The sequence below is a fragment of the Monodelphis domestica genome, chromosome X (assembly GCF_027887165.1).
Source record: "Monodelphis domestica isolate mMonDom1 chromosome X, mMonDom1.pri, whole genome shotgun sequence".
NCBI classification, from domain to species: Eukaryota; Metazoa; Chordata; class Mammalia; order Didelphimorphia; family Didelphidae; genus Monodelphis; species Monodelphis domestica.
In genome coordinates this window covers 2,565,611-2,589,940 of record NC_077235.1, presented here as the reverse complement: position 1 = coordinate 2,589,940, position 24,330 = coordinate 2,565,611, and the positions used below count along the sequence as shown (strand labels likewise).

General features: G+C 56.1%; 2 protein-coding genes across 14 annotated transcripts in view; one reads left to right on the top strand and one right to left on the bottom strand.

Moving 5' to 3' along the window:
- LOC100013374 (non-POU domain-containing octamer-binding protein) overlaps positions 1 to 23,609 on the bottom strand; it is a 109,172-nt gene extending 85,563 nt beyond the window's left edge. Inside the window, exons 1-44 of one of the 12 annotated variants that reach the window (XM_056809488.1) lie at positions 23,408 to 23,609; positions 22,949 to 23,053; positions 22,232 to 22,423; positions 21,553 to 21,712; positions 21,263 to 21,435; positions 20,975 to 21,085; positions 20,591 to 20,845; positions 20,142 to 20,288; positions 19,848 to 19,947; positions 19,623 to 19,759; positions 19,050 to 19,181; positions 18,644 to 18,770; positions 17,609 to 17,838; positions 17,394 to 17,474; positions 17,088 to 17,258; positions 16,739 to 16,883; positions 15,453 to 15,571; positions 15,124 to 15,267; positions 14,356 to 14,519; positions 14,064 to 14,195; positions 13,563 to 13,793; positions 13,251 to 13,395; positions 12,989 to 13,109; positions 12,561 to 12,662; positions 11,788 to 11,901; positions 11,265 to 11,431; positions 10,972 to 11,151; positions 9,588 to 9,659; positions 9,054 to 9,190; positions 8,737 to 8,898; positions 8,446 to 8,557; positions 8,225 to 8,314; positions 7,704 to 7,813; positions 7,257 to 7,392; positions 6,883 to 7,044; positions 5,987 to 6,361; positions 5,707 to 5,854; positions 5,260 to 5,462; positions 4,971 to 5,048; positions 4,667 to 4,884; positions 1,411 to 1,612; positions 976 to 1,188; positions 727 to 808; positions 346 to 571 (exon numbers count right to left, since the gene is read on the bottom strand). In XM_056809488.1, coding sequence (XP_056665466.1) covers positions 528 to 571; positions 727 to 808; positions 976 to 1,188; positions 1,411 to 1,612; positions 4,667 to 4,884; positions 4,971 to 5,048; positions 5,260 to 5,462; positions 5,707 to 5,854; positions 5,987 to 6,361; positions 6,883 to 7,044; positions 7,257 to 7,392; positions 7,704 to 7,813; positions 8,225 to 8,314; positions 8,446 to 8,557; positions 8,737 to 8,898; positions 9,054 to 9,190; positions 9,588 to 9,659; positions 10,972 to 11,151; positions 11,265 to 11,431; positions 11,788 to 11,901; positions 12,561 to 12,662; positions 12,989 to 13,109; positions 13,251 to 13,395; positions 13,563 to 13,793; positions 14,064 to 14,195; positions 14,356 to 14,519; positions 15,124 to 15,267; positions 15,453 to 15,571; positions 16,739 to 16,883; positions 17,088 to 17,258; positions 17,394 to 17,474; positions 17,609 to 17,838; positions 18,644 to 18,770; positions 19,050 to 19,181; positions 19,623 to 19,759; positions 19,848 to 19,947; positions 20,142 to 20,288; positions 20,591 to 20,845; positions 20,975 to 21,085; positions 21,263 to 21,435; positions 21,553 to 21,712; positions 22,232 to 22,423; positions 22,949 to 23,053; positions 23,408 to 23,506 — 6,528 coding nt within the window. In that variant the 5' untranslated portion in view covers positions 23,507 to 23,609 and the 3' untranslated portion in view covers positions 346 to 527. Of the gene's footprint in view, positions 1 to 345; positions 572 to 726; positions 809 to 975; positions 1,189 to 1,410; positions 1,613 to 4,666; positions 4,885 to 4,970; positions 5,049 to 5,259; positions 5,463 to 5,706; positions 5,855 to 5,986; positions 6,362 to 6,882; positions 7,045 to 7,256; positions 7,393 to 7,703; positions 7,814 to 8,224; positions 8,315 to 8,445; positions 8,558 to 8,736; positions 8,899 to 9,053; positions 9,191 to 9,587; positions 9,660 to 10,971; positions 11,152 to 11,264; positions 11,432 to 11,787; positions 11,902 to 12,560; positions 12,663 to 12,988; positions 13,110 to 13,250; positions 13,396 to 13,562; positions 13,794 to 14,063; positions 14,196 to 14,355; positions 14,520 to 15,123; positions 15,268 to 15,452; positions 15,572 to 16,738; positions 16,884 to 17,087; positions 17,259 to 17,393; positions 17,475 to 17,608; positions 17,839 to 18,643; positions 18,771 to 19,049; positions 19,182 to 19,622; positions 19,760 to 19,847; positions 19,948 to 20,141; positions 20,289 to 20,590; positions 20,846 to 20,974; positions 21,086 to 21,262; positions 21,436 to 21,552; positions 21,713 to 22,231; positions 22,424 to 22,948; positions 23,054 to 23,407 lie in introns of those variants that run through there. The other 11 variants (XM_056809492.1, XM_056809489.1, XM_056809493.1 and 8 more) reach the window with 11 other exon arrangements.
- IL2RG (interleukin 2 receptor subunit gamma) overlaps positions 1 to 24,330 on the top strand; it is a 29,922-nt gene that overhangs the window by 1,253 nt on the left and 4,339 nt on the right. Inside the window, exon 1 of one of the 2 annotated variants that reach the window (XM_056809521.1) lies at positions 23,699 to 23,956. The exons of the other annotated variant lie outside the window; for it this stretch is intronic. The gene's annotated coding sequence lies outside the window, so the exon portion shown is untranslated. Of the gene's footprint in view, positions 1 to 23,698; positions 23,957 to 24,330 lie in introns of those variants that run through there. 2 annotated transcript variants of the gene reach the window in all.

Below are 24,330 nucleotides of genomic sequence, written 5' to 3'. Positions count from 1 at the left end.
GACTCCGCAGGGCAGAAGAGTTCCACCTCCCCTTAAGAAGTTCTGGGTTCAAATGCCACCTCAGACATGAGTTATGTGACTCTGGGCAAATCATTGAACCCATCTGGGCCTCAGTTTGCTCCTCCATGAAATGAGGAGGCTGGACTGAATGACCTCTAAGGTGTCTTTCAGCTTGAAATCTCTGACCTTACGAACAGACCTGAGGGCCTTTGGGTTGGGTTAGATGGCCTCTGAGGTCCCTTTCAATGTCAAGGACCCAGGCTGCATCAGCCACAACCTTTACATGTTTCCCTAAGCCCCCGCCACCCACTCCCATCCCAACAAACACAGATCCCAAACACTCCCTTTGCAAAGAGGCTCTGTATATAGGGTGCTGCAGCCAGCCCCAGGGTATCCGTATAAATAGTGTACAAAACCCGACAGTGCGGCAGCCTCATCTTAACAAAAATATTAAAAACTCATTAAAAATGGAGCCCAAGGAAGGGGCCAGGGTCAGGTCCAGTCAACGGGCAGCTCCTTCAGGTGGCTTAGTATCGTCCAAACATGTTGGTGTTGGGCTGAGGCTGCGTATCTGCGGAGATCAGAGACGGATCAGGGTTGAAGCACAAAGGGCCATCGGGGATGGACACCTGACTTCTCCCCTTCCCAGCTCCCTAGGCCTGCCCTTAAAACCCAAAGACAAGGCAGGGGATGCTCCTGGGGAAGGAGAGAAGGGAGATGGCTTACTGGAAAGCTGCTGCTGGAGCTGCCGGACCAGGGCTGCTGTCTGTTGCTGCTGCTGTGTCTGCTGAAGGCCCTGCCGCTGGAACTAAGGGGGTGGGGGAAGAGATTCCCATCATACCTGTCCTTTGCCAGGGAGAGTCCTCCCAGATGCCTCATGCTGCCTGGCCCTTGGCCCCCTGGCACAGCCTGTGGCCCACACCTCCTCCCCTCCTTCCCCCCACTCCCCCCTGGCCCTGTCCCTGTCCCACTCACAATGGGCTGCATGCCCAGCCCGGACGGCTGTCCCTGAGCCTGGGGCTGTGGCACCGCGGCGGCTACCTGGGGCTGCGGCTGTGGTTGAGGTGGGGGGGGCGCTGCCTGCTGCTGCTGCTGCTGCTGCTGCTGCTGCTGTTGCTGCTGCTGCTGCTGCTGCTGCTGCTGCTGCTGCTGCTGCTGCTGCTGCTGCTGCTGCTGCTGCTGCTGCTGCTGGAGGCAGACAAGGGAGGACAAAATTGGGTCCAAGTTTGAACAGGCTTAGGGGAAGGAAGGAACCTCAGCGGGATTGTCAGAGGAGCTGAGGGGCAGCTCCCTCCTACAGTCTCTTGGGCAGCCTGGCCCTCTTCCATCCTGCCTGGCTGAAGTCAAGGCCCTTACGGGGTCATCAGCTGAGACCCCAGGCTGAAGTAGAGCCCCACTGCTCCCACTCACCCTCAGGAGCTGCTGTTGCTGCTGCTGCTGCCGAATGTGGTATTGCTGCTGTTGCTGCTGCTGCTGCTGCTGCTGCTGTTGCTGCTGCTGCTGCTGCTCAGGCAGGATGGGACTGGGGCGGACACCAGCAGGAACCCCCTGAGCACTCAAGGGGGTCATGGTCCCCATCATGGGTGTCTGCTGGAGTGACTGGTGGGTGAACCTGCAGGGTGGGGCAGAGGGAAGAGCACCAATGAGAGAAAAGCACCACAGCTTCTTTGCTTTGGAAGAGACCTCAAGGGCCATCTTCTCCAGCCCCCTGCCTCCCTCTGCCCAAGCCGAGACAAGGGGAGTCTCTTGCTCAGAAGAGACCTCTGGGGGAGAGAGAGACTGCATTCTCGAGGCTCTGCATAGTCTCTGCCTTCCTTTACACGTCATTTCTTCCCATTAGCCAGCTGCAGCCAGTTCTGTCTGGGCGGCAGCAAGGAAGGAAAACCAGGCCTTGTGAGTAGAGGATACACACAGACTGGCTTGAGCTGTGCCTCGGTCTCTTTTCCAGGGCCTTGAAGATGGGCAGTTGTCGCCATGCGGCTCCCTTTCTCCTCTGCAGACTGGGAGGTGGCCTTTTCTTCTGGGTTACCAACTGCTGTGTACCCGGGTATACTCATTGCTTTCTTTGGCTCTTCTTTCTTCGGCCTCTTCTCTGGTCACCCCCACCCCCAGCTTAGACCAAATGAGCCTTTTCTTCTCTTCTCCAATGCTTTCACTCCCCAGGCCTTCAACAATCACTGAGGTACATCCCTCTGGCATGGAACTTGCACTGCACCCCAGGGCGACAGTGCTCTCCCATTCTCCCCAACTCCTACCTACCAAACAACCTGGCCACTCAGAAGCCCACCAGTAGTGCCCATGTCCCTCCCTCCTCCCAGGAGAGCAGGAGTGAGCTGGGGATGAGACTGTGTCTGCTGTTAGGCACTCTCCCTCTTGGTTACAAGGGACAGTCCTTGTATAGGTAGCGATATTGTTGCAAAGCAGCCAAGTCTTTTTGAAAGGCAAATAGCGAGAGCAGCTCTCCTCCCCACTGGCCCCATGTCTATTCATAGGCCAACCAGGCCAGAAGCCTCCCAGTCATCTGGGGTGCTTCCATCTTCCATAGCTTCTTGGCCATCTTTCAAATTCATCTCTTCCTCTCGCATTCCTACTGCTGCCACAATTAGTCCAGGTGGTCCGTCCCTTTTGTTTTGGGTTCACTATGGTAGCCTCCTAGCAGCAATTACCACTGGCAAGCTCTTTCTGTGATGAGGCCTCTTACACACTACTGCTGGCATATTCATCTTTCGAAACGGCTTCTCTCTGCAGGGTATAGAAACCTTCTAATGGCTCCCTATTTCCTACTAGTTCAGGTCCAAATATCTCGAGCCTGGCTTTAAAGGGCTTTGAGTAGCAGGATCCAGCCTTTCTTAGCCACTCTCCCAATCTCCCAAAGACAACCCCTGCCTCCAACTCAAGCCAAATGATCATTTGAGCACTGCCTCGACCCAGGCCTCCCCCAGTCTCCAGTGGTACAGTCATTCCTGCCTCTGGGCCTCCAGGGGTTCATGTTCTTGAATGGACAATGACGTCATCTTACACTGTTGCTCTATGATCATCCTGACCCGACTACCTGTCCTTCCCCTTTCTTTCTGGGCTCTTTCAGGCCACATTACTCATGTGGCAAGGAACACTGAAAAGAGCAAACGAGCACTGGGTCTGGAGTCACAGGACATGGAGGTGACTCCTAGTTTTACTACCGTCTGTCATTGTGACCCTGGGCAAGTCACATAACATCTCAGGGTCTCAGTGTCCTCCTCTACAAAATGAGAGAACTGAAATAGATGGCCTTTAAGCTCCCCTCTGGCTCTCCCCTGGGACCCTACAGTTCTTCTTCCACATCAGGAAGCCTCATCTCCCTAGCACTAGCCTGAGCTGCTCAGGGAGGAGGCTCTCAGCTTCTTCCTTTTCTGCCCTGGCTTGGACCCACAGCAGTGGGATGGGCTACTTCAGAAAGGTCCATACATTTCTGTGGCCCAGAATGGGATCCAGAAGCCAAGCGGAAGGCACAGAAATAATTAGTGGAGGTGGGGGGTTCACTTGTTCTTCTTGTTCCCTCGGAGTCTCTTAGGCAGGGCAAACTAGGAATCCTGCTCTTCTCCTTTCTGAAAGCCCTGAGGAGTGCCGAAAGAGGAGGCTTCCTTCCCTTCTGAGACCTTCACATTCTTCAGCTGTAAAATGAGCCTGATAATGCCTCCCTCTCTCCCTCCCAGGACTGCTGGGAAGAGGGCTCAGAAAAGGCATCCAAGTGCTCTCTGCCTAAGAATCCCAATGACACTCACTCCCAGGGGCTTATCGTATGGTTCTGCCATTGTGGTAGCAGCCTTGACTAGGCCCTGCTGCTGCCCAGTCAAAGGGTAAGGGGCTCAAGGCCTTCCCATGCCTGCTGCCTTCTTGATTCCCTCTCCGACCCCAAACACAGCCTAGGCTCTTGGCTCAGGCTGCTTCCCCAGGCCTTCACTGGCAGTCTAGGGCTTCCTTTTTCAATTCCTTTCCCCATTTCAAGCCTGGTTAAGGTGCTCGATGGGAGGTGTCTTCCTTTCTCCTGGGACACATAGGTGGAGCCCTCCCCCTCACAGTGTGTTTCTACCTCTGAGGCCAAAGAGCACACAATATTCCATGAGAAGTAGGTCTGGGGCAGCATCTTTGCCCCATTCTAGATTATATGGCCCCTGAGGGTAGAGACCATGCCTGAGTTACATTAGTCATTCCTCATACCCACCTAGCATGCTTTCCCTCTCTCTCTCTCTCTCTCCTCTCTTAATCTCTCTCCTGTCTCCCTCCTTCTCTCTCTGTCTCTCTCTCTGTCTCTCTCTCTCTCTCTCTTTCTCTCTCTCTCTCTCTCTCTCTCTCTCACACACACACACACACACACACACACACACACACACACACACTCTGCTCCTTACTAGATTACACTGCATAGTGTCAAGAACCTCTTGGGACTTCAATTTCCTCATGGACAGGTTAGCCTAGCTGACCTGTGAGCTCCTTTAGAATGCTAAGATTCTAGGATCTGAAGCCAGATTCATTTGATTGGCACCTCCAGGTCCAGGCCCAGTAGACCCAAGACTGGTCAGATACATATCCTCAATCCGAATGTGCCCCTGCCATCAGTGTGGTCTTCCCTACCTTGCCCACTTTCCCTGAGTTCCCTGTTGTAAACCTTCATCAATACCCTAGCTACCTTTGAGTGGTGGGCAGCCCATGTCCATAGCCTGGGGCCTGCTGGTGCACATAGCCACTGGGCCTCTGCTGGAGATGGCGTGTGGGATCCACGAGAGTAGGGTTGGCAGCAGGATGGGGACTCTGATAGGGCTGGCCAGAGTAGCTGGGGGGCACCATTGTGCCTGCTGGGCCAGTGTGCTGTTGTAGTCCAATGTGGGAACCATAAGGAGTATAGCCCTGGGTAGAAGAGGAGACAGGTCAGGGTCAAGAAAACTCTGCCCCCCCCAACCCTTCCTTCCTCCCTCCCTCCCTCATGGCCTTACCTGGGAAGCCTGCAGTGAACCATAGGAGGAATTTGGGTTCATCTGTCGGACAGGTGGTTGGCCTAACATCCCCTGACTCTGTGAAGGGAAAAGGCACAAAGACTTTGCCTTGCCTCCTTCCCTTTTTTCTGCCTTGATCCCCTCCCTCCCAAGATTCCCTTCCCCACATTTCCTACCATAAACATCCTGTCTGGATGGGGTTTGGACACTTCAGAGCCCTTTCCATGCCCTCCCCCCATTCTTCATCCCAAGCCTTTCTCCTGAAGTCCCTCCCTGCTAGCTCTCTCACCAGCTTGGCTTGGAGCTGTTGGCGTAGGAGTTGGCCCTGTGGCACCGGGGGCTGCTGCTGTCGGTACACAGGAGTCTTGTAGGAAGGGTCAATTATGACTCCGGTTATAGGTGAAGATAACACCCCAGGGTATGACGGTCTAGTCTGGATCTTGGGCACTGGCATCCTCACTGGGCGATATGTGGTATCCAAGCGAGGGCCCCCTGGCAAGGAGAAGAGCCTGAACTGGGAGAGCAGAGGGCTGGGAAGCAGAAGCAGGACTTGGGGGGGGGCAGCTCAGAATAGTGGGCCGTTAACGACCTGCACTCTCTAGGCTTTCCCTCAATTTTGTTAGTCTCGGGGGCCAGTGAGCTTCCTATTTTGCCAAAGTGAGGCAGAGAGCAGCCAGCCACCATCAAAAGGTCCTACTCAACTGGATGCCTTCCCCTGCTTGGGGTTGGCACTCACCCGCAGGCAGAGGTTGGTTCTGTGTGTAGAGTGTCACAGGTGTCTGTGGGTAGCCAAAGCGAGATATAGAGCTGCCAGAGGTGTGATGGAGGAGGTCTGTGGGCACTGGAACAAAGGAGCCACTCCGCCCTGGGCCCAGGCCATAGTCCTGCATGTAGCAAGGGAGAAGAGTGAATGAGTGGGACAAGTGAAGAGGAGCCGGAAGTTCTAAGGGCGGTTTCTTTCCTGCCTTGAGTGCCCCCGACCCCGCAGAGAGCGTGAGCCTGGGCAGAGAGCTGACCTCGGTCTTGCTGGCTGCCTGGGGACGTTTCTTGCTTTTGGGAGGCTTCTTCTTGCGTTCCTCTGTGCTAGGGGGAGCTGCCCCAGCCTTGTCAGCTTTGGGGGGCTCAGGCGCCTTCTTCTCTGGCTCCAGGAGAGTAGGGGCAGGTGGTTCTTCATCTTCTGGGGGCAGTGGCAATGGTTCCAGGTAGTAGGTCCGGGGCCGAGGTCGCAGGTGGGTGTGGTACAGCAAGAGGCGCTGTTGTTCTTCTCCCCTGGCCACCCGCCGATCCACTCGTACAGTCCCAAACCAGCCCCAGGACAGTGGTGCTGATGGCTTCAGCCCTTCGAACATATCCCAGGGTGAGATCTTCTGTTTGGTGGAGACTTGGAGGCCCTGCCCAGGCAGAGAGAGAGAGAGAGAGATGATGTACTGGAAACACTGAGAACAACGCAGGGCCAGGAAAGATACTGGAGCAGATGAGGGGGCAACTTGAGGTTAAATAAGCGAGTGGGAAGAGATGAGAAAATGTGGGCCTGCCTATAATGGACACTCTGAAGTCACCCTTTTCTATTTCATCTCTCTAGACTTGGCCTAGATCTGGGCCACTCACCATTCACATGAGCTGGCTACAAAGACAGGTGGTCTGGGGAGGTTCACCCAGGGCAAGGAAAGTGTCATGGGGTACAGAGAAATGGAAAGGGTGCCCAGAAATGGTTGGGAAAGGAAGCTAGGGAGAAAGGGGAGTGGTGCTTCAGGAGGGTGGCAGGTAAAGACCCACCACCACTGCTGATGCCAAGTTGAGAATGTCTCCCATAATCCAGAGAGGCCTTGTCAAGGAGCAACCAGGCAAGAAGGGCTCCGGGCCAGGGAGAGGGAGAGTCAGCTGAATAGTTGGGAAAAGGAAGGGAACATGCCTCCTTCTTGAAGATAGAATCAAAGCCAGCAATCTTATTGCCTTTGGTGTCAATGAGGGAGCCCTGTGGCTCGCAAGTGATGACATCCCGGGTCTGCTTGGGCAGTGGCAGGAGCTGGTGCACTTTCTCCAGACTGTCAGATTGGCGTTCCCCTAGCTCCTTCTGCAGGCACAAGAAGGGATAGAATGGCACAGAGTCAGGGACACCCCCCAACACCCACCCCAAAGGGGGAAGACACAGGGAACCAGGAGATGGGGCAAGAAAAAGAAGGGCAAGCAGAATGGGGAACTGAAGGCAGCAGAGTTCAGCTTGGAAGGAAGGGCTAGGGAATGCAAGGTGGAGGCCAGGTGCTGCCCTCCAGCCCTCCTGCTCACCTGTAATTTCTTCACCAAATTCATGTATGCCCGTTTGTTTTCCTCCATGCTTCCCTGAGAAATGCTGGACATGTCTGCGGCCAATGTCCCATTGATAAGCACACTGAGCATATCCAACACAGTGGTGAAGAGCTCACTGCAAAAGAGGGGTACACGAACACACAGGGGGCATATGTAGACACAGAGGGTCACACACATGCACACAGAGGACAGGCTGAGTAGAGGGCTTTTGATGGACCGGGTGGTCCATGAGTCACTGCAGAGGGAATCAGAGGTGCCAGCGGTGTTCCCAGGGCCAAGGGGTCCATGGCAGTGAACACAGCCACACCTTCCCTCCCACCTCAGGGCTTGAAATGCAGGTGAGGGGCTCTGGCTTGGCTGTGCCATTGAGAGTGCCCCACCAGGGGCCATTGTGGGAAAGGGCTGGGGTCTGGGGGAGGAGGTTACTTGTTGGACTGCATATCCACAGTGCCACTGATGATGATCTCCAGGAGGAGAATAGCCCAATCAGTTGTCTGCTGGGTGCTCCTCTGAACCGTGTCAAACATGCCCCCCACCTGCCAGGATCAGAGGCAAAGGTGAACTGAAATGGTAGGCCAATCCTGACAGCGATTGTGAGGGAGAGCACATTGGGCCAGGAGAAAGAAGCATCTGGGCTCCAGCCTAACCTGGCCTTGCTATTACAAGCGATTCCCCCTTCTTTGAATCTCAGTAACCTCATCTGGCAAATAAAGTGGCCAGGCCCCACCGGGGCAGGGCTGGCTGACATCTTAAATAGGCTCAAGCCCATCAGCTCCTGCTCAGCCAGCCCAGAGTTCCAGGCTGCCCTCTCGCCCCCACTGGAGCAGTTAGTTGGTGGTCCCTTCTCCCCACTCCCCAGGTCTTCCTGGGCTCCTGCTTGACCAAGTGTTAGTCCTGGCTCCTGACCCTAGGCCCCCAACCCCCTACCCCCTACCCCTGGGGCTCACCAGGTTAAGCCGCAGCTTTAGGGCCTCGTGCATCAGTTGCTTGGACTTACAGTTGTCCAAGTATTGGTCATCTCGCCAGTTGTTAACAATCTAGGAGAAAGCCAGGCAGGACCATGCCCTTGTGGAACATGCCATGGCCCTAGGAGTGTCCCTCCCCTTCTCTCCCCTCCCCTCCCTGTCTGTGAGCAGCTGGGCCGGAGCTGCCACCCCTCCATTCATACCTGGTGTACCTGGCTGTAGAGGGAGGTGAGGAGGCCTTCGCGCTGCTCATCCTGCCCTTTTAGGCATGTCAGCACCAGAGACAAGAAGGGCTGCTGGCTCAGTAGGGACATGCTGATGGAAGAAGCCAGGGGATGGGGGAAGAGAGAGTGAGCAGGGACTGGGAATGAGGTTTCCAGGAGGCTCCCTGCTGGGCTTCTACTCCCTGGGCTGGCAGCTCGGACCTCGCTTTCCCCCAGTGCTTCCTGGTGTCTGAGCAGGCCGCCTCATTCTGATCTTGACTGCTCACTCACCTCTTCTGTTTCTGCCTGTCTCGCTCCTTCCGGGAGGAAGAGCCCAGATGCTGCCCCTTCTCTAGCTCTTCCCCGGCAGCCTTCAGCACATGGCCCTGCACAGAGGTGGGCAGCTTGGCGATGAGTGGAGCCACTAGCCACACTCCAGAGCGCTCCAGAGAGCTGGGGGTGGGGGGAGAAGGCAGATGTGGCAGGGTCAGGTCAAGGGAGGACAGTGTGGCAGACAAGGCCGTCCCTCCCCCTCCCAGGAGACCACGCTAGTATCTCCATGGATATATTTAGGTGGAAGAGGATGGGCCAAAAGGCTTTTACCCCACCTGAGGACAGGCTTAGCCTTGTTGTTGCTGGGGGGTACAGTGGCAGCAGGGCCTCCTGCAGCTGCACCCGTCTCTGCTGACTGCTGGAAAACCTCAATGGTAGCCTTGGCAATATTCTCCAGGAGGGAGTTCATCTCCTAGGGAGGACGAGGGGGATGGGAGGGCTAGATAGCCAGCTGGAGGCGCAGGAGGGCAGATGGTGGGAGGTGATGGCAGGGGTGGAGGAGGAGGAGGGCAGATGGCAGGGTGGGGGACAGGACTCCATTGGAAATCCTGCCCTCCAGCATCTCCATTTTCTCTACCACCACCCCCCTCCCGCCTCATCCCCCCACCTAGATCACCAGCTTCCAAAGCAAACAGTCTTACCCCTCCACAAGCCTTGGGCCTGAGCCACACTCAGCCCCCCATTTCTGCCGTCTTCCCTCCCCCTTTACCTCTCCCAGACCAGAAGCCCTGGGGCTTTCTCTGCTGGCCCCTCCCTCTTGCCCCCAGCTGGGGGTAGGAAGAGGAGGGGAAGGGGGCTTGGTTACTCACGTTGTTAGGGGTCTGTTTAATCATGAGCTGTAGCTCCAGGGAAGACTGGCGCATGGTCCACTGGTCCAGATTCTGCCACACAGGCCCCGCCCCACCCCCCATGCTCATTAGTTTCCCTGGCCTCTTGGAGGCCACCCACCCATCACAACAAACTGCACAGTCTTGTGGGCAACAGGCCGGTGTGGATGGTGCTACTGGACTGCCTCCGACACTCAGTGAGTTTTGGGACCCTGTGCAAGTCACTTGACCAGAGCCTCAGTATCCTTAGTCTTAGCTATGAAACAGGGGCGGCCCAGGCTTCTAATAACTACATATTGAAAGCTTACATAAAGGCCTACCCAAATGGGAGCTGCCATTGTGAAAGGGCCCAAGGCAGGCCATGCCTCTGGCTCCTTCAGGTAGGACAGCAGCACTAAGCAGCGAGGTAACCCCATCCTGCTTTTGAATGGGCAGCTCCAAATGACAAGAAGCTCCAAAAGAACTGGCAAACCCGAGCTGGAATTCCCTACTCAGTCATTGAACAACTCTGGCCAGCTCACTGGAACCTCAGTTTCCTCATTTGTGATCTATGGATCACACTCACAGTCCTGTGTCAGAGGGCTGCTGGGAGGCCCTGCTTAGGCCGAAGACCTTAAAGGTGCCAATGAATCAGGTTCAGTTCAAAAAGTATGCATTTCTGCTGTGGGTGCCATGGGCAAGGGAGGCAGGCCCTGGACTAGGTGCCAATGGAAGGGCGGGGCGGGGGTTGGGGGTGGTGGTGGTGGTGCTACTATCAGCCTCCTCTATGCTCAGACCAGCCTCATTTGGGCCACTAGGGGGCGCCACAGAGGTCAATTCGGGCCTCATCCATTGTCTAGCTGTGTGAATGTAACCCTGGACAAGCCTCAGTCTTGAGCCTCAGTCTCCTCAGCTAGAGATGACAGCAGCACCTGCTTCATAGGGTGGCTGTGAGGATCCAGTGAGTTAGAACCTATGTGAGGCCCTTTGAAAACCTGACTGGAATGCTAGGTGGAGGTGAGCTGCCACTGTTCCTATTCATTTCCATTCTGGGTAGGCCTGTGTAGCTGTCTTATGGGCCCTCCTAGACGGTATAGGCTTTGAGGGCGCAGATTGAGTCTCTCCCTCAACAGCTTCCCAGCCGGCTGCCTGGCATACAGGATGAGCCTGTGACAGAGGCCAGCACCCTGCCCACAGGAGCCAGGATGGCCAGAGATCTCTGGGAATCTTTGAGGCCAGCTGCTAGGCCTATTCTGGCCTCCCTTCCAAGGCCAGGCTAGCAGCCCACACCTTCCCCTGGCAACTCCAGTCACTCTCCAGCCTCTCCCTGAGAGTCGCCCTCTTGCACAGGCCCTGCCTTCCTTCTCTGCCCAGCCCCGGCCCATACCTGTAGAATGCGCTTGATGCGCTGTCGTTGGGGATTGTCCCCGTCCTCGTTGTCTAGCAGCCGATGTGGGTAGCAGATAAGCTGCATGAGGCGCTGGGCCTGGGCGCTGCTCAGCACAGGATCCTGGAGGTCATTGCTGTCTTCGCACAGGGACTTGAGGCAGCGCTCTCCTACCCACTCCTGGGTGAGAAGAGGGGATGGGGAGTCAAACATTGGTGGAGAAGAATGAGCTGAAAGACAGACGCCCCATGAGCTGAGGCCCGAGGGTGCCCAGAGCCCCAGGAGGCACTGACCTGCTGGCAGATGCTCCGGAGTACATATTTGGCATAAACATCGAGACTGGCCGTCTCCACTGAGAAGCTGCGGCCCCCAGGCCTCCGGCCACCCCCACCCTCCTCCTCAGGGAGCTCATCTGCTCCTCCTGCCAGAGCGAAGCCTGAGCCCTTCAGCTCAGCATCCCCTATGGTCCAGGGAAGAGAAGGGAAGAGAAGGCGATCAGGCCTGACCACATGAGACCCAGTCTGGACACAAGAGAAAGAAGGAAGGGAGCTCTCTTCCTCCCTCAAGCCTAGCCTCGGCAGCAGGGCTTCTTGAGCAGAGATCTGGCACTTTGTTTTTGCTTTTAAACAGCCTGATCACTGCATTAGACATTGCAAAATGTGGTACTCTGAGAAACCTCCCCCAAATGGCTGTCAAAGGGGCCTAGGGTATACAGAAAGGGGGAGAACCTGGGCACGTTCTAAGGATGGAAAACCTGTACTCTGTGGCTCAGCGGGTACCATGCCCATCTCCACTCCCCCAGCCCCCCACCCCTACCAAGCACAAACACAGCCTTGAGCACAGCAAAGACAGCCCCATCTACGATGCGGTTCTGGGAGGCGGCCAGCAGGTGCCGATCGCAGGAGGAACGGATCCCCACGGCAGGCTTATCTGGGGAGAGAGAGCTAGTCAGTTCAATGAGCACCCACCACCAGAGCACCTGCTATGCATGCACCAGGCTCTGGGCAAGACCATAAGAATATAAAGAAATGGCAACAGCCCCTGTCCCCACAGACCTTCCAGTTTCCTCTGGAGAAACTACATCTCCACACCCCTACGAGAAATACCAAACAGTCCCAAAGAAGCATCAATGCCTGAGCAGAGGCCTCATGGAGGAAGGGACAGGACTTGGGCCTAGAGGGAACTAGGGGTTTCAGGAGGAAGGAGGCGAGACAAGAGAGAAGAGGAAATGGCGAGGTGGCTGGAATGCCAAACAAAGGAAACCACCCTTAAAAAAAGATGAACGGGGAAGCTCAGTGGCTCAGTGGATAGAGCTCCAGGCCTAGAATCAGGAGGACCGGGGTTCAAATCTGCCCTCAGACACTCCCTGGATGTAAGACCCTGACAACCCCCATCACCTAGGTCTTACTACTCTTCTGCTTTAGAACAGATACAAAGTATTGATGCTAAGACAGAGGTAAGAAGAGAGAGCTTGGAATTTCAAGAGGGCTCATACATAACAGGAGAGACCGGAACAAAGTGGGTGGAGTGCCCCAGGGAACCACCTCCAAGTCCCTGACAAGCAAGGGTCAGCAGTCGGGCCCACTTACTGCCATCGGCCTGGCAGGGGTTCAGTTGAGGTGTCTTAAAAAGATGGAGCAAGATTCGGCAGGTTAGACGGGCACCTGGTTCAGAGTCCTGTTCGCTGCAAGCTGGTAGGGGAAACAAAATAAGATTGATCTGAGAGGAAGCCAAGGGCATCCTGCCTAGAGGAGAGGGCAGGGGCAGGGCAGGGTGGGAGTGGAAGCAGACCAGAGCTTTAAGAGGGACAGAATGGGAGGGATGCACCATAAGGGTCTGCAAGCATCAGGGCAGAGCAGAGTGGGGAGGTTGCACATAGTTCAGCAAATACAGGAGCCAAGAAAGTCTCGTGTCTGAGTTAGAACCCAGTTCTTGCCATCTGGAGCCATTCAAGGGGTCTAGGCTTGAAGGCCAAGAGAGGTTCTGGGGTCAGGGGACCTTGGGGCTGTTCACTCACCAGCATTGAGCAGTGAGGGAATGGCTGCACAGCGGATGAGGTCCTCTAGGAGCAGACACTGCCGGGCGATAAGGATGGCCACGAAGGTGGCAAGGGAGTCATGAAAAGACAGGTCACTGACCTGGGGAAGAAAAGAGAAGTCAGAGATCCAGAATAGAGGGTCTGGGCCCAAAGCAACACTTTGCTCTTACTCTTGGAGGCTGGTGGCTGGAGCCCAGGCCCTGTGTCCCACCCACTCCCCTTCCTCCAACCCCAGGCTCACGTCCACATTGCAGAGCAGGTCGTTGAAGCCGCAGGTGCCATTATTAGAAGAGCAGCATAAGGCCTTCAGCACCCCAAGCCATTCCGCACTCAGGGCTTTACAGTAACCAGTCAGTTCAGCACACAAGATGGCAATGTCATTCACCCTGGGGGACAGGAAAGGTTCCTTGGGAAAGGCCAAGGCCTCCTGCTCCCCTCCTTGCACCAGCCCCAGCCTTGAGCTCATGGTCATCTCCCCAACCCCGCCCATGGCAAAATGCAAGGAAGGGGAGGTGCCCCTACCATGCACCAGGGCACTGGGCCTAGCCCATACCGGTCAGGATCATGGTGGCCCACGCAGACATGCATGAGGGCATTGCAGACAAAGCTGTATCTGTTGGCAGGGTTCTCACTGAGGCTTTTGCCCAGGCCGGTATAGTAGGTGAAGGTGTGTGCTGCTGGGTTCTCGAGTGTGTCAATCATGAACTCTGGGGCCCATCGCATGTTCGACTCAGAGGGTTCCACATTGCAGTAGATGGTATTCTTCACTTTTGAGCAGAAGTCACTGGGAGTGGAGGAAGCAGGGGAGTACAGCAAGGGGGAGGAGAGGGGCCAGGTCGAGGGAGAACGGGGGGGGGGGGGGGGGGGGGGGAGGTGGCTGATCCAGGCCACGGGGGGCACACAAATGAAGGCCTGGGCTCAGGAAGTCAAGGAGACCAAGAAGCACCAGGGCTACATGGAGGACCTAGCCCAGCCTAGGAATGAAAATAGCAGCCCAAACCAAGCCACCCCAGACCCAGCAGACCTAATCCCTGGGTCTTTATCCCTCTCTCACCTGAAGAGCTCCCCAAACTTGCTCTTTAGGTGGCTGCAGGAGGTGTACAGATCATAGAGATAGGCCAGGATGCAGCGTTCTGCTGAGGAGCCGTCCGACCGGTTCATGCCATGCTTTACTACCCCGCAAAGGCTGATGGGAGATGAAAGAGGGAAGCAGGGTTAGCCCATGTTTGGGGGCTTTCATGTTCTGGCCTGGGGCAGTGAAGGTGGGCTACCTGCCCCTCTCCTGACCCCTGGGCCCTTGGAATTAGGGTCCCCTGGCCCATGGGGTTCCTGACCTCTCTTCTTACCCTTCAAAGACCTGTGCCATCTGATCTTGGTTGAGGATGAGGCAGGCATGGTAGTGCCTCAATACGGCCACGATACACAGGCACAGGCTAGTAGTATAACTGCCCACCAGGTCTGAGGACTTAAGAAGCAGCTCGGCCTCCACCACACTCAGCTCGTTCAGCAGCTACCAATGTGGACCAGGAGGAAAGTGAGAAGAAGATCCCTTCCTCCCATTCTCTGCCCTATGCCCTCTCCCTAGTCTCTCTAGGATCCCGGGCTCCTGACACCCACAACTGTCTTTCCCCAGTGACTAGTGGCGCAGGGGCCACCTCTAGGGGAGGCCTCTCCTCAGCAAGCTAGCAGTGGGAAGAGGAAGGGGAAGGGCTTTGGACCATTCCACTCATCTAGCTCGTAGAGTATAGGGGTCCTCATGGAGTCACAAAACCTTGGTTGGCATGCCAGAGAGGAGAACAACTTTTCAGTGAGGAGGCCCAGCTCTGCCATTTTACTTACTAGCTGTATGACCTTGGACAAATCTATACCTCAAAGAGCCTTTTTTCAAATGACAGTGATTCTACCTACCTCAGTGGCTTGTGAGAAAAGTGCCTTGTAGAGCCTATGGCCCTGAGGGAGTGTGAGCTGTGTGAGCAAGCCAGCGGTACCATCTCCCATCCTTCTCTGCACCTTGGGCCTTCTGTAGCCTGGTCTAACCTAGCCTGGCCTGACCATGTCCTGATCTCTGGCCCCCAGAGGACACTTTCTCCACCCGTTGCCCTTCAACTCCCCACCTGGATAGCAAAGTCGATGAGGCCACTGATGCTGAGTGAATATTCCATGAGGTCGAAAATGAACTGTACGTGCTGTACCAAGGGCAGGTGGTATGACATGCCAAGGGCAAAGCTTGTGATCTGCTCCAGGACATTCCGGGAGACCTGGGGAGGGCAGGGGAATGAGGCTGAGCAGCTGAGCGGAGAAGCGCCAAGGGAAAAGGGAGGGGATCCGCCAGGAGGCTTGGCTTGCTCAAAAGAAAAGAAAAGGCAAAAGGAAGAGACAGGAGGATGGAAATGAGAGTGAGGAGGCAGGGCTCAAGGTGTGGAGACTTGAGCCTGGCCCATACCTGAGCCGTGACTTGGTGCTGGTCATAATGGGAAAGGTGCTGAAACTTGGAGAATATATCCTCCGCTGTGGGGAAGGCTTCCGGCCGGCTCCTCCTCCGCTTCTGTCCATCTTCCCCGCCTGTGAGGACAGTTGGAAGGGGGGCTGGTCAAAGGCCAGAACACTGCTGGAGAGAAGCTTGCTGGGGTTGGGGCCTGACCAGGGGAGGGGCCCTGGCGACCTGGGGTGGCTGCTGCCTACAGTCCGCTTTGTACGCAGTAGACACAATCACCAGGACTTTCAGCAGGAGGTCAAGGTGCAACTTCTAAGAAAGAAGCCAGGATGGGAGGACAGACTTCAACAGAAGGGGGGGGGGGGATAGGTTTGAATAACCTCAGAAATGCAGATGAAAAGAGGCCTCCAATGTCACCTCCCACCTCAAAGTGGGAAGAGGGGAGGCCTGGGAAGTTTCAGAGAGAATCAATCAATTGTTCTGGAAGACAACTTGGAGTTAACGGACTGGCCCGGATGACCAGCTCTCCTGGACTAAAACCAAAGAGGCGGCCTTGGAAGGGACACTGCAGCTGGACAAGTAAGTGTCCCGGGGGTGACCGCAGAGGTCAGGGCCCAGTAAATGGAGAAATGACCCAACTAGTTACAGCTGGTTCGTTGGAACAGAACGGAACGGAACATCACGGTGGCGCGTGATCAATGAGGAGCACAGGAGGATGGGGACAGATGGACAAAGAACCGAGTGCACTGGGAGAGCATCAGAGGGGAGAAAGGCGATGGGCAAGCAGCATCAGTGGAGGCAGTGGGGGCGTGGGGCGGGGCCTCTCCCACTCCTCCTAGTGGCAGTCCTTGTCACTCCCCAGGACTGCTACATCTGAAGGAAGCTGGCAACAATATATACAGTTTCTTAAAGGGAGTTTGGGGGAAGTGATCTGTTGTGTCCCAAGAAAGTGCAGCAATGTATCCAGTTGTGCACCATTTGCTTATTTGTTTCCTTCCAAGGAAAGAGAAAGGAGGCCAGAGAAAAAGGTATCTATCTGGCCGGGAGCTGCCAGGAAGAACTTGGCCTCCTCCCTCTCTGAGGGCTCAGGCTACCACAGGAACCTTCGGCCATCCAAGCCTCCCTGGGGCCCATCTGCAGTGACCCATGTCCAGCCTGCAGAGTGGAAGAAGAGGGGGGCTGGGGGGGCCTGGAGCTCTTACTGAACGTTCGTAATGAGGAGCCCTGTGGGAGGGAGAAGATGAAAAGCACAGATCCCTCAGGGTCCTTGTCACCAGGGAGGCCTGGAAACTCACCAGTTTCAGCGGTGCCCTTACGATTCAGCACCTTCAGGATGTCCTTGGTAATCTTCTTGATGGCATGGCGGGCATCATCTCTCTGCTTTCCCACCCCGAACAGGACCACCAGGCGCTGGTTGCACTCATGGCTGCAGGACTCCTCCTGTGTTGTCCCACCAGGAGTTCTGTCAGACTCATCCAACTTGGTCCCAATCCCCCCCTTGAGTGATGCCCAAGAACACCCATCAGCCTTCTTCCCTCTATACTATACCCTTCTCCCAAGGACGCCCAGATCACATCCCAGGAGCATGTGCCCTGGGCACCATGCTAATTAGTCACAGACCAACAGGAGGTAGGAGGCAGGTACCTGGGGAATAGGGAAGTGTGTGGCATACTGCACATGGCGTGGCTGCTCATAGAGAACCCCTAAGTTCCCCTCAGCTTTCTCCTTCAGTAGTGGCTTTGTCTCTTTATCGCCATCTGCTTTCTCAGGGGATGGGCTGCCTTTCCCCTCACAGTGCATAGTGGGAGAGAACATCTGAGGAAAAAAGAAAGGGCAGAACATCTGGAGAGAGAGAGGAGATCCAGGAGCAGGGAAAACCAGCTCTACAAAGAAGAGCACTAGAAGTACAGAAGAGAGGACCAGAACCCCTTCAGCCTGGGCCTGCCTTACCGAGAAGTCTGGCTTCTCCATGTCCTCAAAGAGTGTACTGGAGCCAGGGTCAATGTCCATAGACTCTGAGAGTCCCGGGTCCTGAGGACACAGAAAGACACAGCCAGTGAGGGGGCAGGGGAGCTCCTCTGGGAAAGAATGGCCAGGTTTAGAGGGTGCCAGCAAGCTTGGCGATGGCTAAGGACATGAAGCAGGGGGAGAGGGAGCCCACTCACTTCAAGCTTGCTGCTACTACTGCCTTCGGTGTCCTTTCGCTCAGGGTCATCTGGAGGATCATCAAAGGGAGAAGGGGGCCGAGGTCCCGATGCCCCAAAGGCCAGGTCCCCTCGGGAGATGAGGGTACAGGTGTAGATGTTGTGGGAAAAGACATCATGACGGATCAGCTCACAGAATAGAAGCACCAGGTTGAAGAACTCTATCCTCTCACTCTCACTTCTGGGATCAGCTGGAGAAACAGACTGGAGTGAGGGGGAGGAACGAGGCAACAGGGAAAAAGAGGCAAGGTGGAAGGTTTCTGCCTGGCCTTGCTCCACACTGCGACCCCATACAGAACAAGAAAATGTCACTGTTCCCCAGGTAGCTGGCCTCAGTTTGTTAGATTTCCTGTTATTCCTCTATGTGGGTCTCTTTGAAATGAAATTTGAAAGTTTAATAAGCACCTACTATGTGCCAGACACTTCTTTTTTAAATAAACCCTTCCCTTCCACCTTAGAATCAATACTGTGTATTGGTTCCAAGGCAGAAACTCAGTAAGGACTAGGCAGTGGGATTAGTTAAGTGACTTGCCAAGGGTCACACGGCCAGGAAGCATCCAAGGGTAGATTTGAACCCAGGACTACCTGGCTCTCAATCCACTGAGCCACCTAGCTGTCCCCATGCCAGAAACTTCTAAGACCAGTACAAATTCTCACCACCTGGAAGGAAGATATTATTTTCCCTATTTAACAGGTGAGGAAATTGTGGCAGACAGGTCAAATAACTTGCCCAGGGTTACAGGGTAAATAAATTGTGGCCCAAGGTCAGGTTCAAACTTGGGTCTTCCTGACTCTAAGTCCAGGGCTCTATCCACTGAGCCACCTAGTTATCCCTAATGCCACTTAGACAAATACCTAGAGACAAGCCTTCAACAATGGGCCAAGTTACTCTGAGGGGAGGCCTATCAGCTCAGTACAGGTCCCTATGGGGCTTAGCATCATGGTGTTCTATGGGGGAGGAGGGAGGGGCAGCTGCCAGTGGGCAGTGATCCATACTTAGCATGGGTGCCTGCGTGTCCAGGAACTGCAAAAGGACATCTTGGAAGATGGGAGCAGTTGGAGCAGACAAGGAGCCAGACGAGATGGAACCCTTCTCGTCCACAGCCTCCGACTCTCCACAGCGCTAGCGGGGGACAGAATGGAGACACAACTGACCCCTAGTTCCCTCGCTCTCGAATCAGAAACTCTCTGAACTGTCCACTTCAGCTCCCCCCTTGGAATTCTGCTCTCCACCCCTCCGGGCTTTCTCTGACCTCCCTCATTCCCCACACCTCTGCCCCCACCCCCCGGCCCCCACAACTCCAGCCCCTATTGATCTTTGCCTTCCTAGGCTTCCAACTCCAGTCCACCTCCCTAGCCCTCAGCAAGCAAGCCTAGTTCTCCTCCTCTCCTCCCTTCTGACCTCTGCCTCGATCTCCGCCTGTCTCTTCTCCAGGAGCTTGGCGACCACCATAGCCCGGTGGCGGCCAGAACGTTTACAGCTGACAGCCCATTCACACAGCAGCACCACCACAGCATCATCATCTGGGGAGATCTGGGGACCAGGGAAGAGGTGCAGAAGTGGAGCAGGGGCCAGGTGGAGGAAGAAAAGAGTCATGAAGAGTCTACCATGTGTGGGGCACTTTACCCAAGCCATCTCATTGGACCCTCACAACAACCCCAGGAAGTAGGTGCAACTGAAGCAAACAGAAATGAAGGTCAAACAGTTAGCAAATGTCTGAGGATGAATTTGGATTCAGGTCTTCCTGACTCTAAGCGCTGTGACCCCGGGCCATCTAGCTGCTTGACATGCCAAACAAAGAGGAGAGAACTGAGCAATGGCACACCATCTTAGGCCTGGTAACATCAAGTCTTCAGACAAACACTAGCCAGTACCTGTATTGGTGCCATTCCCCTGCCTCATCTCTATCTTGGCCTTTGCTGCTCCTCCCTCCACTCTGTAGGCCCCCTTAAGCCCCAGCCCCTGGATGCTTACCTCATGGCCATCTTTACTGGGCCCTAGTCCGAAGATGCGATTACATAAGGAATCCAGGGAATTGCTAAAGTCGGAGCGTTCAAAGCTGTGGCTGTCTAGCACTTCCAAGGTGTGGAGCACTCGCCCAATGGTGAATCCTGAAAAGGAGGTGCCGGATCCTTCAGGGATCCCCGCTGCAGCTCCCCCCCCAACTTGGGCACTGCCTTTAAATACCCAGGGACCCACCTGCGGTTGTTTCTTGGCATTTATCAAAGGACCAGCGAACTTCAACGGCCTGGCCCCGTTCCTTGATCTGTTGTTCAATTTCCCGTAATTTTGCCCGGACCTGAGAGAGAGAGAGAGAGAGAGAGAGAGAGAGAGAGAGAGAGAGAGAGAGAGAGAGAGAGAGAGAGAGAGAGAGTGCGATAGGGTTGGACCCCTAGCCTCTCAGAATGGCTAAAAGGAATAGCACGACAAGGGACTACAGTGCCTTCCTCTGACCCCCCCCCCAACCATTAGCCTACCCACTAGTTAGGGTACCTGTTGAGTAAAGGCAGAGTTGCCCCCAGGCATGGGCAAATTGGAGGGTGCAATAGGCAGGTGGTCAAGAGGAGAGCCTGTCTTAATCCTACTATCAGTCAGTGAGTAGTGCCAGACGAGAGCACTGGGACAGCAGAGAAGGATGCTCTAAGAGACAAATGGATCAAAAAGGCCTAGGTTACTAGGAGGTCCTTTCGAGACAAGGGCAAACAGATCAAGCTCCAGCCTGGCACCATCCTTCCAGTTCCAGTACAGAGAGCAGGTAGCTGAGGAGGAGATGAGGCCTTCCCTACTTGCCCCAACCCTCCCCTCTCTCCCACTACCATCCTTTGCCTTGGGACCCTAGTAAGCCAAGCTCTGTGAGGCCCTGACTTCCAACCCTCATGAGGCCTCTCTCCTGACTACCACCCAGAGCCTACCCCAAAGGTTGGCCATGATCCAGCACTCACCTGAAGGATGCAGCTGAGCCCAAAAACCAGAGGTCGATGCTGAGGACACTGAAGCAATTCACCAAAGGGTGTGGAGGACTGGCTGCAAGTTGGGGGTTGAGGAGCAGGGGTGGGGGGCAACGTGTTGCTGGGCTGAGCAGCAAGCACGTGGGGAGGGTGGCCGCTTACACCGTCCAGCTGCAGGGCCAGTCTCCGAGTACAGAAATAGGCAAGACGTCGAGAGAGGTATGCAGACTGAACAAATTCCCCTGAGTACTGTGGAGAGGACGGAGTGCTCAGAACCCTCCAGTGATGCGCCCCCCCCTCCCCTTGCACTGAGGACTGGAACTGAGGGACTCGCCTCTGTCCTATCCTGCCCTGCAACCTCAGGGCCAAGGGCCTCACCCTCAGCAGCAGGGGGAGCAGCAGCTTGAGCAGCTCATCCTCTCCTGGTCGGATTTTCTCAAAACACTCAAGGACCCAAGTGAGGAACTCATGCCGGTCTAGCATCCCATCCTGAAAGAAACAGGGTAGGAAGGTGGACTATGAATGGGGAGGGAATGACACAGAGGGAGCCATCCTGAGATTTCATTTTGAGGGCATTGTAGCAGGGGCCTAGTAAGTACCAAGTGAAACTTGGCTGCTTACTGAGCCATGCCAGGAACATGCTCAGCCCACCCCATTTCCTGCTACCTGGAACATGAACATGGCCAACTTCTCATTGTAGTCCCACTGACGAAGGGCCGTATCCAACTCGTGGGAGAGGGACCCTGAGCCAGAAATACAGCTCCCAGGCCCTGGCCTGTAAAACTCAGCCATCTTCTGCAGCTGCTCCCACAAATACTTGGTGATGATCTGAGTCCACTCTGGAAATGGGACAAAGAAAGGGATGCTTGATGTTGAGAGAGGGACTTTCTCATTTGGGAAGTCATGAAAGCAAAGGGATTTGGAGGTGTGGCTGCTCTGGGTTTGGCATCGCTCACCTATGAAAGGGTCGACGGAATGCTTCTTCTTCATCTTGGTCTCTGAGAATGCTGAGTAATAGGCGCAAGTCATCTTAATGAGCCAGGCGGCTCTCATCACTGGCACGGTGTACTTGGCCAGGTACCCAAAGACTTCCTCTTTCTTACCAAAAATGGGGACCTGAATGGGAGCAGCAGAGGCATTCTGAGGATTCCTAAGCCATTTCACGAGGACCCATTCCCAGGTCAATCGAATTGAGTCCCACAGGTCTTGGGGCTCACTAAGAAATGGGAGGCCATCCCTCCCTTCAGGACCTTACTGTATACTCCGAACATACAGAAATAACTGAGTAATCTGGGAAGAGAGAGAGAGCATTAACACCCCAGGGCCCCAGGAGAGGCAGTGCCCAGAAGGGGGTCCATAGAGTGCCACCATGGACAGAGCTCCGAAAGAAGCTAGAGGTTCTAAGAGGTGGAAGTTAGGAGGGGGACCTGGGGGGGGGGGGTAGTTGTGCCTAAAAGGCAAGGAGACAGGAGATAATAGTGATGTGTAAGAAATGGCCAAATGGGTCAGCTCAGCAGTGACAAAGAGGGCTCCAAATGGGACAAGTTTGAAATGGCAGTGGGGGAAGAGCTGGCAGCTGGGAGCCAGGAGGAACTCTCCTCCATGGCCCCTAGGCCCCAGAATGCAGCACCTCACCTTTTTGGCTAAGTGTGTGAGTGGTTTGGTGCCAGCCAAGTCAGTGAACCAGGCGTGGATGGCACTCTGGGAACGTGCGGTGACCAGCCAGAAATTGTCCTTCTGATTCACCTGGGGCTTCCGTCTCCCTGTGTCTGGCAGGGTATTACACCGAAGCTTCTCTGCAATGATGCTGCTGAAGTTGGAGCTGATCTGGGGGGGGGGGGGGGGGGAGAAGGAGTCCATAGGAAGTGCTCTCACCCTGGAGGGCCAGGCTACAGCTGGCCAGGAGTGCCCCCTCACTGACCTCCTTGCCAGGTAAGCTAGCAGGGGTCCTTCAGTGTAGTCCCACTTCCTCCAAGTGCCAGCTTTGGCCCACTTAGTCCCTCCTCCCTTTGGAGGCTAGAGAAGAGGGTGGCTGGGGGGAACTGGGGTGGAAGGGGAGAGGCTGACCAGGGAAAGCTAGTTGGAAAAGCTGGCCGGCTGGGGGGGCCTCTCTGGGGGAATTGGTTGAAAGGGGAAAGTAGGGCAGGTGGCTGGGGGGGGGGGGGGGAAGGCTAGCTGAGGAGAATTTAAGGGGGAAGGTAGGCTGGGGAGAACTTGTAGGGGGAGTAGGTTGGGAAGATAGCTGAGAAGGGGGGGTCTGGCTGAAGAAAATTGGGGGGGAGGCAAGGGGGATAAGTGAGGAAACCTGGGGGGACATCGAGGTTATCTCGGGCCCCGGGAGTGGGGACTCACCTTGGCCGGGTTAAAGTTGACGTTTTTGGCGCTGCCGTGCTCATCCCCGGACACGGCGGGCTGGTTATTGAAGCCTTGCTTCACGTTCAGAGCAGTCAGTTCGTCCTGAGGGAGAGGAGAACCCTCTTGAGCCATGGGCAGTCGGGCTCGGGGGCCGGGAGGGGGCCCTCGCTGACAGTTAGTGACAGTTCGGCGCCGGCGGTCGCGGGTCCCCAACTCTCTGAGGGGGGGAGGGTTAGGCCGGCCAACTTTGGCGGGGCGCCCCGGGCGGGGCCCAAGGCATCCTCCGGGCCGGCGACGGTGGCGGCGGCGGGAAGGACTCCAGGAGCCCGGGTCTCCAACTGCCGGTCGGCCCCCAGGTGTCCTCTCTCCCTCTCCCTCTCCCTCCCCCGCCCTTCCCCCCCGTCCCGATCGCCCCCCCCCCCCAGTCCCGGCCCAGCCAGCCCGAGCCGCGCGTACCTCCTTCTGTTTGGGGTCCTGCGGGTAGACATCGGGCGGGCCCAGCCGCGGCCGCTTCAGCGGCCGGTGCTCGTAGCTCAGGATGCCAAAAGCCGCCATCTTGGCCGGCAGCCCCAAGCCGCCGCGGCGCCGGCTGGGCCCGGCCGGGAGTGAGGAAAGCGACCGAGAGAGACGACGGAGGGCCGAGAACGGAAGGAGGCGGGGGTAGGGGCGGGGCGGGGGTGGGGTCTTTTGTGGGGGGCGGGGCTGTTGCGCAGGGGCGGGGCCGGAAACTGCGAACGGTCGGGGCTGCTGAGCGGGGGAAGGGACGGGAAGGGGAGGGAAAGGAAAAGGGCTAGTCCCCGGTCGAGTGGCCGGCTGCGGAGCCACGTGCGTTTCCCTGACTCTTTCTGCCTCGAGCCGCCTCGTTTTCTCCGTCTGCCCGCCCCAGAGCTGTACCAGTGGCCCCTGGGGCTAGGCCACCTCGGGCAACGGCTCGTTGCCCACTGACTACCGGCCTTGGAACCTATAGTCCAGGTTCCAGTCCTCAAGGAGCTTCCGATTTCGGAGGTGTGAGGGAGGCCGGCCTCACAGCGCCGGGGGTGGGGTGGGGTGGGGGGGGTTCGAGGGGAGCAGAGCCAATCAAAGAGAAGACAAGACAGAGCAACTCGAAGGGAAAGCTAGTCCCCAGTGCAGACGCAGCAGGAGGTGACTTCCAAGCCGGCCGAGAACACACTGTGCGGCCCTGGGCAAGTCACTTGAACCTCCATCTTCCTCACTTTCCTCAATTGTCAAATGGAGCCAAGAAGGTTGCTGGGAGGAGCACTTGTCCTGTAGAAATTCGAACTCTTTGGCTCCCCAAATCGGGGAAGGATTCGGACAGGGCAGGGCAGGGCAGTACTGGGTGGCTTTTGGAGATGGATTCTAGAAGGCCAAAGGGAGAA